Source organism: Momordica charantia (genome assembly GCF_013281855.1).
Source record: "Momordica charantia cultivar OHB3-1 chromosome 11 unlocalized genomic scaffold, Mcharantia_2.0 BLBB01000011.1, whole genome shotgun sequence".
Classification (NCBI taxonomy): domain Eukaryota; kingdom Viridiplantae; phylum Streptophyta; class Magnoliopsida; order Cucurbitales; family Cucurbitaceae; genus Momordica; species Momordica charantia.
Window position 1 is genome coordinate 1,144,444 of NW_028275159.1, and position 15,103 is coordinate 1,159,546.

The window sequence follows — 15,103 nt, forward strand, 5'->3', positions numbered from 1 at the left end:
TTATTATATATCTATAAATGAATTAAATTTATTCAATCCATCGACTTAAGTTTTTGAATTGAGCGATAGTTTATTCATCTTTAACATGGAATCAGAGTAGAAGGTCCTATATTCAAATCCTTGCATTGTTGTTTCTCCCCCTTAACAATTTCCAAACCCGCCTTCATAAAATGAAGAGCCGCATGTCTATATAACTTAAGAAATAGGTTTACTTTGTCACAAGACATTACATTAACTATAAATGCTACAATTAATCTCTATAACTTCAATTGTAACTCAATTTTAGTTATATTACTTGTATCATGTTGGGTTTTTATCATTATTCTTTCTTTATGATATTTATTAGATGTAAGGGTGCTTGTCAGATGTTAAACGAAGTTGCAAAATTAAGGTTAAACTGATAAGATTATTAAATAAATGAACTTAAAATAAGGGTATACTTCAATGATAAAAATATCATTTTTTTAGCACTATTCATTTCATTCAAATATTGGCACCTCAAATTTGTTTTACTTAAAAAAGGTCCACAAGCATCAGTTTTAACCCTCTACTGGTTCAGAACCATACCCTTTAACATGACTGCAACTACTGTTAATTTAGAAACCCTAAATAAGACAATGGGCCTCGGAGCTAAAGTAGACAGAAAGGGAGGCCCAATCATTCGTGCATTCTTAGCCCAAAGCCCACAATGTAAACGATGCAGCTTGTACAAATTCAATTGCGAAAAGTCGTGGTAAAAATAAAATTTAGGTTAAATTATATAACTTTAAATATTAATGTGGGGTAATTTCCACTTGGCCGAGTGTTTGGCCGTTCCGGTAAGAAAAGTGACATCTGCCATAAAAAAAAAAAATTTTACCACCCGTCAAAAGTTCGTGTGTTTAAACTCATTCTTACATGTTGTTGTATTTGAAAAAGAAAAAACAACTATTAAATTATTCAAACAAAAATAAAGATTCAAAATAAAATAAACAAATTGTTTAGCATAATTCAACTATAATAACTTTATTCATAGCACCAAAACGAGCATAACTCAGCGGTAATTGGCATGTACCTGAAACCAAGAGGTTGTGAGTTCGATTCCTCACCTCGATATGTTGTACTAAAAAAGAAAAAAAAAACTTTATTCATAGCAGATGATTCGAATCCATATCCTAAGTTACACGGATAAATAAATAAATAATATGCTATTCATAAATAAAGAAAAGCTATAACATTAGGGTTTACCAGATAAATGAAGCACAAAAAATAAATGTATTGTATAAAAAAAGATGGACAAAAGCGTTAAGCGTGCCGGCCAATGAGAATAGTACAAATGTAAAACGTATGCATCCGCCCACTTTGTTTTTGTTTTTTGTATTTTATTTTTTATTCTTTTAATATCATTTTATTTTCTGATGTAAACATCCGCTCACTTTGTTGCTTCCGAAGCCGAAAAGCCACAAGTGATAAGCTATACTGAATGAATTCTAGAAGGGTTGAGTTGGCAAATGCATTATTGAAAACGTATATTCTGTAATTTCTGTAGAAAATCGGTTGAATGCCTTGAAGAACTGAGAGAAAGAGAGTGAATCAAATCAATCGAGGAGAATCCACATTGCCGGATTCGATTAGTTCAACTGCTCGCACAAGTGGAATCCATTGCTAAGCGGAACTTCAGTTAATCTGCCATTCCCACCGAAAGCAATGGCAGCGATTTGTTCTTACTCCACTGTACGATCGGAGAAAAACTCCCTGACTACTCAGTTCTACTCCGGCGACAGTCTTCGGCGATCGGTGAAGTTTTTGGGCGAGCTTTCAGGCTTTTCTGTGGCTTCTCCGGCTAGGTTTCCTGCTCGTTTTCCTGCAATCTCTTGCCAGACATCTGCAACTTCCCCTTCTTCCGTCGTATCAAAAGGTGCATGTCTGTCTTCGATTTAACTTCGTAGTTTATGATATTATTGCTATAATTTTCATTTCGACTAAGGTTTTTGTGTTTCTTGCTTAATAGACTCTGAAGTTAGGGTTTATCGATTGTGAGTGATGACGAAATTTATATTGCTCTATCACTATTCTTATGTAGTGCGTGAAGTTTGATAAGCTGTTATTATCAGACGGTGTATACGCCTTTTGGTATCGGTTTGAATGGTGCTCTGTTTAAGTGATATACATAATCCATCTTCTTCTGAACCGACCGATCTCTGACGCTTGCATTGGCGATATGCAAGATCGGCTGTTTCAGTGTCTATGGCTTGAGAACAGATTATGGTGTTTAGTCTTCCGCTCTTTCTCATGGGAAACAAATCATTGTAAAGGCATGCAATTCAATGAATACACGGATGTATGCTTTTGGTTGTCTGACGTTTGTTCTCTGTTGTATTATTTTTTCACAGTGAAAGCAGGGAAGAAGGATTTTCTTCACCTTAATGATTTTGATAAATCCACCCTCTTGAAGATCTTAGACCGCGCAGTTGAAGTTAAGGCACAGCTGAAATCTGGAGATAGGTCATTTGTCCCATTTAAAGGGAAGTCAATGGCTATGATCTTTGCAAAGCCATCCATGAGAACAAGAGTTTCATTTGAGACTGGTTTCTTCTTGCTAGGGGGCCATGCCATATATTTAGGGCCAAACGATATCCAAATGGGGAAAAGAGAGGAAACTAGGGATGTTGCTCGTGTTTTGTCTCGCTATAATGATGTCATCATGGCTCGTGTCTTTGCTCATCAGGTATGGTGGCCAGTTTTTTACCTTCTTAGTTCCAAGTGACAACATGTAGAGATATGAACCTGGAACGAGGTGTACTCAAGCTAGTTTTGCTTTATCAATTGGGTTCCGACCTTATTAGTCAAAGGACTTGAAGTTTCCTTAACATTTATCTTCCAATAGATAGCTAAGCTATGTAGAATTATACACATAATGAGGTTTATGCATCCATTGGTATGAAGTCACCTATTTTACAAGGTCGGAACCTTGCCCTGGTAGCCTTTGTATACTTGCACAAAACTCAGACATTTAGACATAAGATTGCTGTGGTGCATATACATTCACGTAGGCATAGTACTAATCATATTTGGTTTGTCTCAAAATAATTTTACTGTTACAATAATAGCTTATTTGATAACAAAGTTATCAATTCTTCAATTATTTAGTTGGTGCCCTAATCCAATTTGAGGTGGGTTAGCTGATTGTGGCAAATACTAGATACAGCAAAAAGCACATGCGGCCTTTCCAACATGGGAAAGATGTGTGAGGGGGAAATAATCTATTATTTAAACCTCTTTTCTCATTGGTGGGTTTCTAGTTGGGAGAAAACAAGAGCAAATTAAAAGCCAAATGGCCCTGCCTATCCCCTAGGAGATCAGGGAAAAGTGTCGGATTTCACATTACCTAATAGAGTGTTTCCAGTCCTGCCATATATATGTGGGCCATGGTTGCTTCTATTTCATTTTTCTTCCGTTGCTGCCATTAGTAGTTCAGATGTCTCTCTACTGGGCTTTATACTATCATTTTGTTGCAGGACATTCTTGATTTAGCCAAATATGCCACTGTGCCGGTAATAAATGGCCTGACGGATTACAACCATCCTTGCCAACTAATGGCTGATGCACTCACTATTATTGAACACATTGGCAAGTTAGAAGGAGTCAAGGTTTGGCTGTGCCTCTTTACTGTGAACCGTTATATTAGATATAGAATCTACTTCCATAATGCTTTTCAAAGAATTGAGCGGGTGATAATGAAAATTTAGGTTGTCTATGTTGGAGACGGAAATAACATGGTGCACTCGTGGTTGTTGTTGGCATCAGTTGTGCCTATGCACTTTGTTTGTGCCTGTCCTAAAGGTTTTGAGCCGGATAAGAATACAGTTGAAAAGGCTCAGCAGGCTGGAATTAGCAAGATTGAGATAACCAATGATCCCAAGGAAGCAGTGAAAGGCGCTGATGTTGTGTACTCAGATGTCTGGGCCAGCATGGGACAAAAGGAGGAGGCTGAATATCGGCGTCAAGCGTTTCAAGGCTTTCAGGTAGTTGTTGGAGCATTTCTTTTTAATAAACACACTTCAAGCTAATTGGTCCGACTTCATATTGAGTTGTTTGATTTTGATCTTTTATGCCATCATTTGGGACGGAAAATTAAAAAATGGCCTCTTTGCTTCCCTTTTTCTGTGCTGAATACCACAGCTAACTACTAGCTCGCATGTTCACCTCTCCTGTTGTATTTTTGTTAGCTGTAACTTAGGTTGAAAGTAATATTCGTACCGATGAAATAATGTAGTTAGTGCAACATGGTCACAAATTAACTACACAAAGACAACTGTGTCTGGAAAATGCACTATCCCTTTTTCTAACCGAATGAAACGGGATTTCATTGAGGAAAATGCAGAAGTGATGGCTGTAGAAAAGGCTAACTTGAGTAGCTTAAATTTCAGGCATGCCTAACTCACGGGCTAAATATATGCCCGAATCCAAACCCTCTCTCAATACAACCCCTGGAAAGTTGCTCCAACTTTTCCACCCTTTACATTCATGGATTAATAGGATTCGATGTTGGAGATGCTGCAATTGTACAGTAATGGTATAATATTGAAATCGTTGTGTTCTCTTTGACACTCAGTAGAACAGACTAGCTACTCAGAATTATCACCCGACACAAACATCAGAGAGCACCGAGCAGAACTTGATCTTCCATTTGGATTTTTGAAACATTGATCTTTTGGATGCATACTGTATTACTTGACGGTTAAATTCTGCAGCTGCAATGACATTCTCTGTGTTATCGTTGCAGGTTAACGAAGAGCTCATGAATTTAGCAGGTTCGAAAGCTTATTTCATGCATTGCCTACCAGCAGAGAGAGGCGTAGAGGTAACGGATGGAGTAATTGAAGCTCCCAACTCCATTGTCTTTCCACAAGCTGAGAATCGAATGCACGCACAGAATGCTATAATGCTTCATGTTCTTGGCTTATGATTTTGACATCACTTAATAATGGAATGTGCCAGTTCATGTCTCAAAAGTAGTATGATGGCAAAGTTGGCGTATGATTTTGTATTTCTTTTGTACTCTGTCATCTGTTTCTTGCATGCAGTCTGGAACCAACTTTTTGCAGTACAGTTAACTTTTGCAGCCTAGAATTTGTCACGAGAGCTCCCTTTTACATGCATCGTCTAGATTAAATTATAAGTTCAATCCTGTCGATTTAATATGTAGTTTTTGGAAAAATAAACTTTGGTTACATCTCGAATTTAGATTATGCTTGAAATAATTATAGTGACACATCTAATAGGTTGTCACACTACATTAATTTAAAAATTAATGTATATGTTTAATGTTCCATATCATGTCAACATTTTGTTTGCTAGTAAATGAATATTTGAATCTCCAATTTAACTTCAAAAAAAGTAGATACCATGAAGTTAATACCTTAACTATTTAATTACATTAGTGCTGGCAATTGATGGTTGTAGGTTCAAATTTTCATTCTTTTTTGAAAAAAATAAAAGTTGTTGTGTGAACCTGATGAAGTAAATAAATAACTTTAAATTAATTAAACTTTATGGACTATTTATAACAAACTGATTAACTTTATCTGAATTTAACCCTTTCTAGATCTAAATTCTTCCGGTTTTATTTTTAGCTCGCATATGGTAAGTTATCTGAATGTGCATAATAATTACCGCAACACCATCAGATAGATTATTTTCCCACTAAAATGATGTTGACGCGCCTTTTTTTCCTGACGAAAAGGTCTCCTCTCAAAGATGCAGATAGAAAGAATTGGGTTTTTTTTTTTTTTTTTTCTCATCATAACTGCCTCTGAAAGTTGAAACAATATGGTATGGTTAGTAGATATGACAATGGTGATGCAATTATACGCAAATTTAGGAAGTAATTGGGTTGCGTTACTATCGTTCCTCCACGTTGAACCTGTTCCAAGCAGCCTGTTGACAACAGATTTCCAAGTTAGCCAAATGTTGGACAACTTAATTCATTTGATAAAGAAAAAAACTTCCGTAATTACAAAACCAGATTCAATGTGATACATAATTCCTAGAGAAGTTGTTGATCTCCTTATAATGATATTAATTTGAAATCTATTAGGATTGAAATCACATCAAATCTACTCGAAACAAACAACCATAAGTTATTGATTACTTTATAAAATAAACGAGAGAACCAAAGGAACACACAGCAAAATTGACCAATAATGGTTTCCAATGGTAGAAATGAAGGGCTTTTGGCTTTGCATAGTTCAACGATAATTGACATATATCTCTAATCGGGAGATTGCGAGTTCAATTACCCACTCCCACATCTTGCCCTAAAACAAAAGGGCTTTTGGCTTTTCCATTAATATAATGATGGTGACAATTAATAACTTGTCTTATACTAATATGTAGCTCAATAACTCTTACCAAATTCCTAATTTGAAAATAACATTACCCAAATACTAGCACAAATTCATCAAGGTAATAAATTTAGCACATACCTTCAAAAGATCAAAAACCTTCTCGCATATGTATTTTTGTTGAATGCTTGCACCACGTTGTTGCAATTTGTCAGGATGAACGGAAAGAGTTGCTCTACGGTAAGCTTTCTTGACAGCAGCTGAGGTGATGATATCTGTTAGAGGGACTGGCTGCCACCCACTGTCAGGCCCGAGGATCTGTCAACATAATAAACATTAATGTTCTGAATTATAACATTCAAATCACACAGAAGTACAAAAGACACAAAAATTTAGCTTACATATTGTAGAGTTGAAAGCAATGCACGTAGATTTCCTTCCTTCCCACTTGACCACCGTTTAACTTCAGCATCTAGAGCTTCTGCTAATCTCTGTTACAACAAAAGATTTGGGATTGAGATGAACTATCTAATAAAATGCTAAACTTTACTTCTGCAAACTGTTACGACGTGTAATTACATTTCTCTCTTCCTGTTCTCTCTGTGCGAGAATGTCACGAATATTCTTCTCTGCAAGAGCTTTTGCCTGAAATAGAACAGAAAATTTGAATGATATGCGGCTTTCTGCCATTAAAATTTTGGGTAGATCTCAGTTTGAACAGATCATACCACACGCTCAACTGTTCGTTGATGTCTCTCCAACCTGGCTTTAGATCTCTGAACTGATTCCCCATCAGATCCCACCTCTCTCTCAGAAGATTCAGGACCTTTATCAAGTCACAAATTGCTCAGAAACCGCAGATAAACAGCCACAGAACAATATATTGGTCCATTCCAGTTATCAAGCTTTTATAATAGTAATAGTGAAATCTTTAAGCAAGTCTACCAAAAAGGTACTTGGCGCATAACTCACCTCCAAGGTTAAATGAATTCGCATGTCTGAAATTGCTGGAAGGACTTGGACCTTTTGGCTGAGAGTCCTGCATAAGTGCTTTTCAATGTTAATCACTACCACGCGTCCGTTAAATTCTTTCATAGATAATTTGAAAAAGGAGCAGAGTGAAAAAAACAAAGGTACTCACACTAAATGAAAAGCTCTTCTTTATTTTACCATCTCCAGCAGCACCACATAATTTTTCGGCAACAATCTTGTCGGCCAGATTTCTTGCCTCAGAAATAGCCTTTTCAGACATAGCTTTTTCTAGAGCACGCTCTCTTGCCTCAGCAGTAGCCATTTCAACAGCAGCACGTTGAGCTTTTAATTTGGCTTCCGTGGTAGGCTTCTTGTTAGCCTCGATGGAAATCTTCCCCGAGCGTTCACGTGCCTCAGCCATTACTCTTCGTCGAGTGCCAGCAGATGCTTTCTCAGCAGCAGCCCTCTCTCGGGCTTCTGCAAATGCCCTTTCACGAGCCTCGCGTATTGCTCTTTCTACAGCTAATCTCTCTCTCTCCCTTTCCTTTTCTTTTGCTTCATCTATTTTTCTCTGCCGTTCCTTTATCACTTCAGCTTCTTTCTCAACTTTCTCATGGGATACCTTTTCCTCCTCCATTAACTGGGCTTGACGATTCTCCTCATTTTCTAAGATACTTTGATTTGTCAGCATCTCAGGTAACTCCTCTACTCCCTCTTCAGCTTGAGACAAACCATGAGCTGCTGCTGTCTCATTGTTGAATTCAGATTCAACTCCTGCTTCTCTCTGCACTTCAGCATTAATTCCTATTTCATCCAATGTTGGGGTTGTTTGGTGATTCTCATTTGCTATTCCCTTTTGGCTAGTACTAACCTCCTGTTCTATATTTGCTAAATTCTCTTTTCTTCCAGAACTTCCAGGCGAATTAGCTTCTTCCAAATTTTCCAAGTGAACTGCATATTCCTTCTCTTTATCAGAGGAATCACTAGCTACAATTCCATCCTCTCTCATGATTTCTTCATAACTCTTCTCACTTTCTCTTGGACTTTGACTTCTTTTGATCTCATGAATTATTTCCGAGTCTATTTCAATCATGCCAAATTGGCTACCTGCTATAGTATTGTTATCATTGGATTCCAACTGCACTTCTTTTTCCAAAACATAATCAGTTTCACTCTCTTCTGTTTTGAGAGTTGCATGATGGTTCTCCACAGTTGCTCCAGTAATTATGCTCGTGACAGTTTCCTCCATTACAACACTGATTTTCTTCTCATCTTCACATATACTAGGTGGGTTACCCGTTTCAATATTATTCTCATCATGGAGCATCTCTTCATGTGAATCATCATTATAATTCTCTTCGTTCAATGAAACTTCAATTTTCTTTTTATTTCTCTCAATTACTCTAAGTTCAGGAGTGAAACCTTCAGCGTTTCCCAAACTACAGAATATAGAGGACCAGTTCACAGGTGTATCATATTGCATTTCCTCCAATTTCATATTTATCATACCAAAATCTATCCCATTTTGGATGGAAATATGGCTTGCATCAGAATCTTCCATTTTAATTGTTAATTCTCCACGCTTAAGTGCATCCTCAACCGTGGAAAACAATTTAGGAGGTACTCTATCCTCCATGTCACCCTCCTCTATAATTGCCCCAGGTTCGTTATTTACAGCTTCAAAGGAAGTCATAGCTACTTCTGTTGAAATATCAGTGTCTCCATGTTCAGGTTGGTCAGTAATCACTTCTACTCTTTCCATACTTTCTATAAAATTACTAGCTTCCAGATCTTCTGAGATGTTATCACATTCATCCTGCTCACATAAACCATCTTCTAGTTCAATTTTATTCTTAGTATTCAGATTGTCTGGAGTTTCTTTTACAATGCTCTCGTATACTGCACATTCACCAATGCTTGTTTGTCCATTCTCATTATTGTACAAATGAAAGGAAAGCCCTGCAATCATCTCATCATCCTGTTTGTTTATTTGAAGTTCCTCAATTCGTTTTGATTCACCATTTACTTTCATATCTTCAGCTTCTTTGCCATCATGGGAGTCATTAATCCAATTTATATTTCTTTCATTTTCATTAGATTCGTCTAATATCTTTTCAACATCCTTTTCAATTTGGACAGTATTTGTTTCAATTTCTTCTTCTCGTTGGCAGATATCTCTTACTTCCTCCACCACCCATTGATGAGCCTCTACTTGGGTCTCCATATTGTTGTTTTCCCCCATCTCCCTGATTGCAAGCTTCTCATGATCTTTTGTTACTTGAAGCTCTTCCAGCAATTCCACACACTTTTCATGTTTCATGGATGCCTCGGCCTTTATTTCAGTTTCTAGCTGATTTTGCCCACATTTTATCTTATTTTCTTCATGCTCAACGACGCCTAGAACTGACTTTAATTTGCTTAAAAGTATACCTTTCATTACACTTAAATTTATGCCACTTTCCTCAGGTTCCTTGGCCTCTTTGACCTGTACAAAGCTATCACCATACTCTCCAGGATTCTCAAATGTTTCCTCTATTCCATTGTTTCCTTGCCATCTATTTTCATCTGCATTGTCTTCCTTTTCACGTTTTAGTTCTTTTGCCTCATCTTTATCAAAAGACATAGGTTCATAAAATTGTTCTACTGCTTCTAATTCTTCTGCTTCTTCCTCGCTACAATCAACTTTTGTTGACAAAAACTCCATGTAATTTGTTTCGGTGGCATTTAAATTTTCCCTCATCACTGTTTGAGTGGCAGGACATTCTGCAGATGAACTCTGCTTCCTGCTTTCAGCAAAACCTTGCTCTGATGTATCCACTTTTCCATATGTTTCCCCAGCCATCTTCTCTTGGCATGTGCTTGAATTGTTTGAACTTCTTAGCTCCCTTCTCTCTTCAGAATTTAGGTTCCTAGAAGACCTCACTTTTTTATGCTTTTGAAGTCCGGCACCTTTCCTTCTTTCCATTGACACCCTAGCAATGTTTATCCTTTCTTGAGCAGCGTCAATTGCTTTTCTCAAAGCTGCAACCGAGGCAGCAGCAACTGGATCCACATCAACCTCTTCCCCAAAATATGGTGGTGAAGAAACATCGCAAGGATTTTCAGAGTGCTCAAAAGCTTCAGACCTTAAACCGGTTGTTCTCCCTGAAAATCCATCACTTATACCAAATTTAGGAAGCACATTACATTTTGGTGGAGTTTCAGGATCCTGTACCCCTTGATCCACCTCATATCCATTGAATAACTTATCAGATGAATCTGATCTAAACCAGCCAGTTCTGTTTTGACAATTGGTAGGGTTAGTTGATCTAAAAGTCTGTTCACTGTCACCAGAAATTGGAAGCTCTGGCTTCTTTGCCACCTCACTCTCAATGTTTTCTGGGCAAATATAATTCAATTTTTCAGATGTTGGCTTATCAGCTCTACGCATCTCCACGGGGGAGTGTTCATCAATTAAACATGAAAAACCTGGAGCAGCACGGGGAAGAGCTACGTGAGCTGTCTCCATTGCACAATTTGTGTTTCCTCGGTTGACCTTTTGATGTGAAACGTTGATCTTCTCCAACTCCATTCTATCAAGTGGTTGAGATGATGCTTCACGCGTGGAAAAGTTATTCTCCTTTCCATGCTGAGAAGAATTTTCTGCTGCCGAGGATCCTCTTCCGGCTGAAGTCCTACGATACAGCAACAATGTACAAAGTTCATCGACACAAACAAATCACGATATTCATTGTTCCTTAATGGTTTGTTTTCTGCTGCTCTTGGTATGGAGCGCGAGAGAAAAATAAGGTACGGAAGCGGCCAACACAAATTGGGAAGGACAAAAATAATTCCAATCAAATGAACCACCGCCTAGGTAAAGGATGAAGCCCAAAAAGGCAATAGGCTTACTAAGTGGATGCCTGTATCTCAGCGTTTTATTGCTATGGTGACAAGAATATCAAATAAATTCTTTCGATTTAGCATCAAGTGCAGTCTGATCCGACGAACAACCGATTTTCAATTCTCCATTTACACGAGATAGGCCTAAATATGTATCTTTAAATCTCACTCTACCTACTCCCTGAACAAAATGGGGAAAAGGATTGTTTGGTGAAAAGGAACTTCACGCGACGACAATGGACGATGTTCCGGTGAATAAATAAACGGATAAAAGGAGAAACAGATTATTAAATGGAAATCGTTCCGCGAACGATGAAGTTCTTAATTCTCAAAATAGCTTGCATATTAAGAAAACAATAGCTTACCTAGCTTCCCGAGGACACGATTTTGCTTTGTTTGACTCGGCCAGAAGTTCCTCATAAGAAATGGCAAAATTTAACTCGTCGAAACCACCAAAAATCTTCGAATACTCGAGCTTCGAGCTACGAACATCAACCGGATGCTTCTTATCGCTGAGTGCCGGAACATCAAGAATCGGAATCGACGAGACTCGCGAACCGCCAAAAATTTCTCTGTAGTCCTCGACTCGAGCAGAGAAGACCGGAGCCCCGTGCTTGGACGGAGCAGCGAAGACGCCATCATACGCCGATTTATCGTTGAAACTGCGAGCATTTGAAAATTTCTTGTAGACAGTAGACGACGCTCGATACTCCATGGAAAAAGCAGTTTCTAGGTCTGAGGAGACTTCTCTGTTCCTTGTTTTCCTTTCTCCGGTCCTCCTCCGCAGTAGAATCTACAGAGTCAAACACGGAGAGAGAATAAAACGAGAGAGAAGTTGCCAAGAAAGTGGGCGAAAATGAAATGTCGTCTGACGGTGAAGCGGCCACGTACTTGCTTACCAAACAACGAAAGCGGGGATTCACCGGCGACGTCCGGAACAGTGGCCGGATAAGGCGGTCGGAGGCGGAGATAAGGCGCGGTCTCTATCAGTATCCGTCATATGTGGAATTTAATTGGCTTTTCTACTGTCAAGATTCACCGTGGATGTTTGTTTCTTGTCGAACGTGTTGCCAATCACGCATATCAAAAATGAAAAAAAGAAAAAAAAATGTCAGGATTGAAATTACGATTATGACTTTCGAACCATTTCGGAAAAGTGACAATTTTACTGTTCTAAATTCCAACTCAGCCACAGCTGTCAAAATCCACCGAACGACGTCGCATGATAAAATTGGTTTTATTGACTATAGATCAAGTGACGGTAATTGACATATACTTCCATGTACATGTTTTAGTGAAAAAGTGTAGCAAAAATTCTTTTCCAAATTCTTTTTTTTTAATTGCAGTCAAGAATTCAAGATGAAGTTTTAATAATTAATTTACTTAAATGCATTAGATACCAAAGTTAGGTAACCCGTGGTTTTTTTTATTCTTATAGGAGTAACAAGATATGTGTCTAAATTTAGGTGTTTATTTTTTAGAGAGCACGACGTGATGTTTGAAAAAATATCATTAGAATATAATTTATGTTGATGCATAAATTTGACTTCTCAACATTCCGTCAATATTCGCATCAATCTTTTAGAATAAAGGGATCGCCACACGAGCTTCAATGCTTAAGTTATGATCAGAGTAATTTAATATAAAGTGTAGGGTATTGTAAACATACCTCTAGGGTTTGACTTACCCTTCTATTTATAAAAGTCGAACTGTAATCTCTTTAAGAATTACCAAAGTTGAATTCTAGTGTGCTTAGAAGATCTGGACTTATGGACTCGTATTTTTCGTAATTGACCCAATATTGAACCCAAGATCGAGACAAGGTGAACTCAAATAGGGCTACGTGAGGTCGGGAGAGAACCATTAGGGTGCTCGGTCAGGGGCCGAGAACTCCTCGTCGCCAGGTTTTAGCCTCCTTATCTAGTGAGCCGCTCTTCCTGTGACCCAACTCCTGTCTTGTGCTCGTCCAATCTAATCTATAACCATTCATAAAAACATTATTACATCTTTAATTATTATCTAAAATTTATTTGAATCTTCTATAAGCTAACTTATGAAGTTAAATGAATTCTATTCATAGCACTGTAATAAATTATGCTTACTTTTGGAAAAATATATATACACTAAATTTAAGACTTCCTATTTTTTGTCTAGAAACATTAATGAGTAAATTTTGAAAAAAAATTAAATGAAGTCGTTGGTTTTTATATTAATTGTTCTCATGTATTTTCTTAAAAAAAATAATTTAACATTAAGTTTTTTTTAGTATAACAAATATCGGAACGGAAGATTCAACCTCCGACCTCTAAAAAATGAGCAAGATGTCTTAATCGTTGAATTTCTTTCTTACTCACACAACATTTCAACCTCAATTACACTTACAAGTTATATAGTAATTGTCAAAGTGAGCATAATTCAACAGTAATTGGCATATATCTCTGGTGGATGAGATAAATTTAATTTATTTATAAATATCTAACATTTATCAAGTTGATTACATAAATTATAATAATTACATAATTCACGATCTAATTTTTCCAAGTTATTAAATATCATATCATGAGGAGGAATACACTTATTAATTATTATAAGGCCAATAAAATAAGGGAAAGGGCTTCTAGTTTGGCAATTAATTGATAATTCCATTCCATGATGGCCAAGAATCTTTCATTGTTTCGCTTACTAACTTCCGCTAGAAACCAGTTTGCAAAAGTATTCCTTTGAAATATTGCTAGTATTTAGAAAGGATATAGAATATATATATATATATATTTTGCAAAACAGACGCATTTAAAATTGAAACATTAATGGAATTGGCCCCTCAAATTAATTTGGCGTACGAATCAGCATGTTGGAAATGGATTTTGCTATTAATTTCTGTATCTGCACATGGCACAACGACAGGAAATGGAAATAATTACCCCAACGATCCCACCATTCACAACTTTTTAAAATTTTTTTAATTATATAATGACATTTTATTTTCGAATATACGGTTTTTTGGAGAAGCAAATCAATTTAAAAATTTCACAAAATTTAAAGGTCAAATATATTATAAATAATTAAGTTTAGCCTAATCCATCCACTTAAACTTGTAGTTCGTTAGTAATTTAATATGTTCAAGATGAATCAGAGAAGAAAATCGTGTGTTATTTATACTTGTTGGACTTTGTGCAAATTTTCAAACCCACCAAAGAGAATGTTATATATTAAATTTACCAAAATCCATCCACTTAAGCTTTTGAGTTTATTAATGATTTAACATGTTTATGATTAAACATATTTGAATGAGGGTTAAATTCCAAATCTATTTCCTTGCATTCTAGTATAATCTCTGAGTCCCTATATTTTTAAGAGATTCAATTTAGTATTTATGGGTCAAACTTAATTTTAGATGGACCATTATAGTTAAAAAGCTTTAATCAAATCTATAGTCTGAGTGGTACTTTCAATTCCGTCCCTTTGATTTGGTTAAATATCACAAAATTTTTCATAAATGGTGTTTTACCAAGCAAAAAATTTACCTATTTATTTTATTTATTAAACTCTAAACTCTAAATATAGTAAACTAATATAATCAGTCAGGTAGAAAACATTAACCTACCAAAAACAGAAAAATAAGTTGGTAAACAATATTTGCAGCATTTAACTAAACTATAATAATTGTATTGGAGCATTTAAAACTACATAATTAAATTAGAAATAAATTAAAATGATAGAAACCTACCAATAAATTCAAATGATAGGGATCAAATTAAAACTCCTAAAATTATAAGAAACAAATTAAGATTTTAAAAATTTTAAGAATCAAGTTAAAACTATGTCTAAACTGAAAAAAATTAAAACTTTTAAAATTCTGAGAATCAAGTTAAAACTACGTCGAAACTATAAAAATGATCCTTTAAATTTTAAAAAACTATAGA

General features: G+C 36.3%; 2 protein-coding genes across 3 annotated transcripts; one reads left to right on the forward strand and one right to left on the reverse strand.

The window, feature by feature from the left end:
* Positions 1-1,414: 1,414 nt before the first annotated feature.
* Positions 1,415-5,119, forward strand: OTC (ornithine carbamoyltransferase). The gene is made up of 5 exons (XM_022281374.2): positions 1,415-1,897; positions 2,373-2,707; positions 3,498-3,629; positions 3,729-4,004; positions 4,766-5,119. The coding sequence occupies exons 1-5, from the start codon at positions 1,687-1,689 to the stop codon at positions 4,946-4,948; spliced, it is 1,137 nt and encodes a 378-aa protein (XP_022137066.1). The 5' UTR covers positions 1,415-1,686; the 3' UTR covers positions 4,949-5,119.
* A 629-nt stretch (positions 5,120-5,748) lies between these two features.
* AUL1 (auxin-like 1 protein) lies at positions 5,749-12,237 on the reverse strand. Of its 2 annotated transcripts, none has more exons than XM_022276617.2 (9): positions 11,546-12,237; positions 10,767-10,972; positions 7,468-10,676; positions 7,299-7,365; positions 7,055-7,152; positions 6,906-6,971; positions 6,728-6,817; positions 6,468-6,644; positions 5,749-5,919 (listed from the first exon to the last, which is right to left on the reverse strand). In XM_022276617.2, the coding sequence occupies exons 1-9, from the start codon at positions 11,893-11,895 to the stop codon at positions 5,884-5,886; spliced, it is 4,299 nt and encodes a 1,432-aa protein (XP_022132309.1). In that variant the 5' UTR covers positions 11,896-12,237; the 3' UTR covers positions 5,749-5,883. The 2 variants fall into 2 exon arrangements, with proteins under 2 accessions (XP_022132309.1, XP_022132301.1); XM_022276609.2 differs by having other exon boundaries at positions 7,468-10,972; positions 11,546-11,973; positions 12,072-12,235.
* Between the last annotated feature and the right edge of the window lie 2,866 nt (positions 12,238-15,103).

Bases quoted from the DNA above. Each gene is read 5' to 3' on its own strand.
- OTC (XM_022281374.2), top strand. From the start codon at position 1,687: ATGGCAGCGATTTGTTCTTACTCCACTGTACGATCGGAGAAAAACTCC. The intron at 2,708-3,497 runs GTATGGTGGCCA...ATTTTGTTGCAG, and splicing joins CTCGTGTCTTTGCTCATCAG to GACATTCTTGATTTAGCCAA. The intron at 4,005-4,765 runs GTAGTTGTTGGA...TTATCGTTGCAG, and splicing joins AAGCGTTTCAAGGCTTTCAG to GTTAACGAAGAGCTCATGAA.
- AUL1 (XM_022276609.2), bottom strand. From the start codon at position 11,895: ATGGAGTATCGAGCGTCGTCTACTGTCTACAAGAAATTTTCAAATGCT. The intron at 7,366-7,467 runs GTGAGTACCTTT...GCACTTATGCAG, and splicing joins AGAAGAGCTTTTCATTTAGT to GACTCTCAGCCAAAAGGTCC. The intron at 7,153-7,298 runs GTGAGTTATGCG...GACTTGATAAAG, and splicing joins GAATTCATTTAACCTTGGAG to GTCCTGAATCTTCTGAGAGA.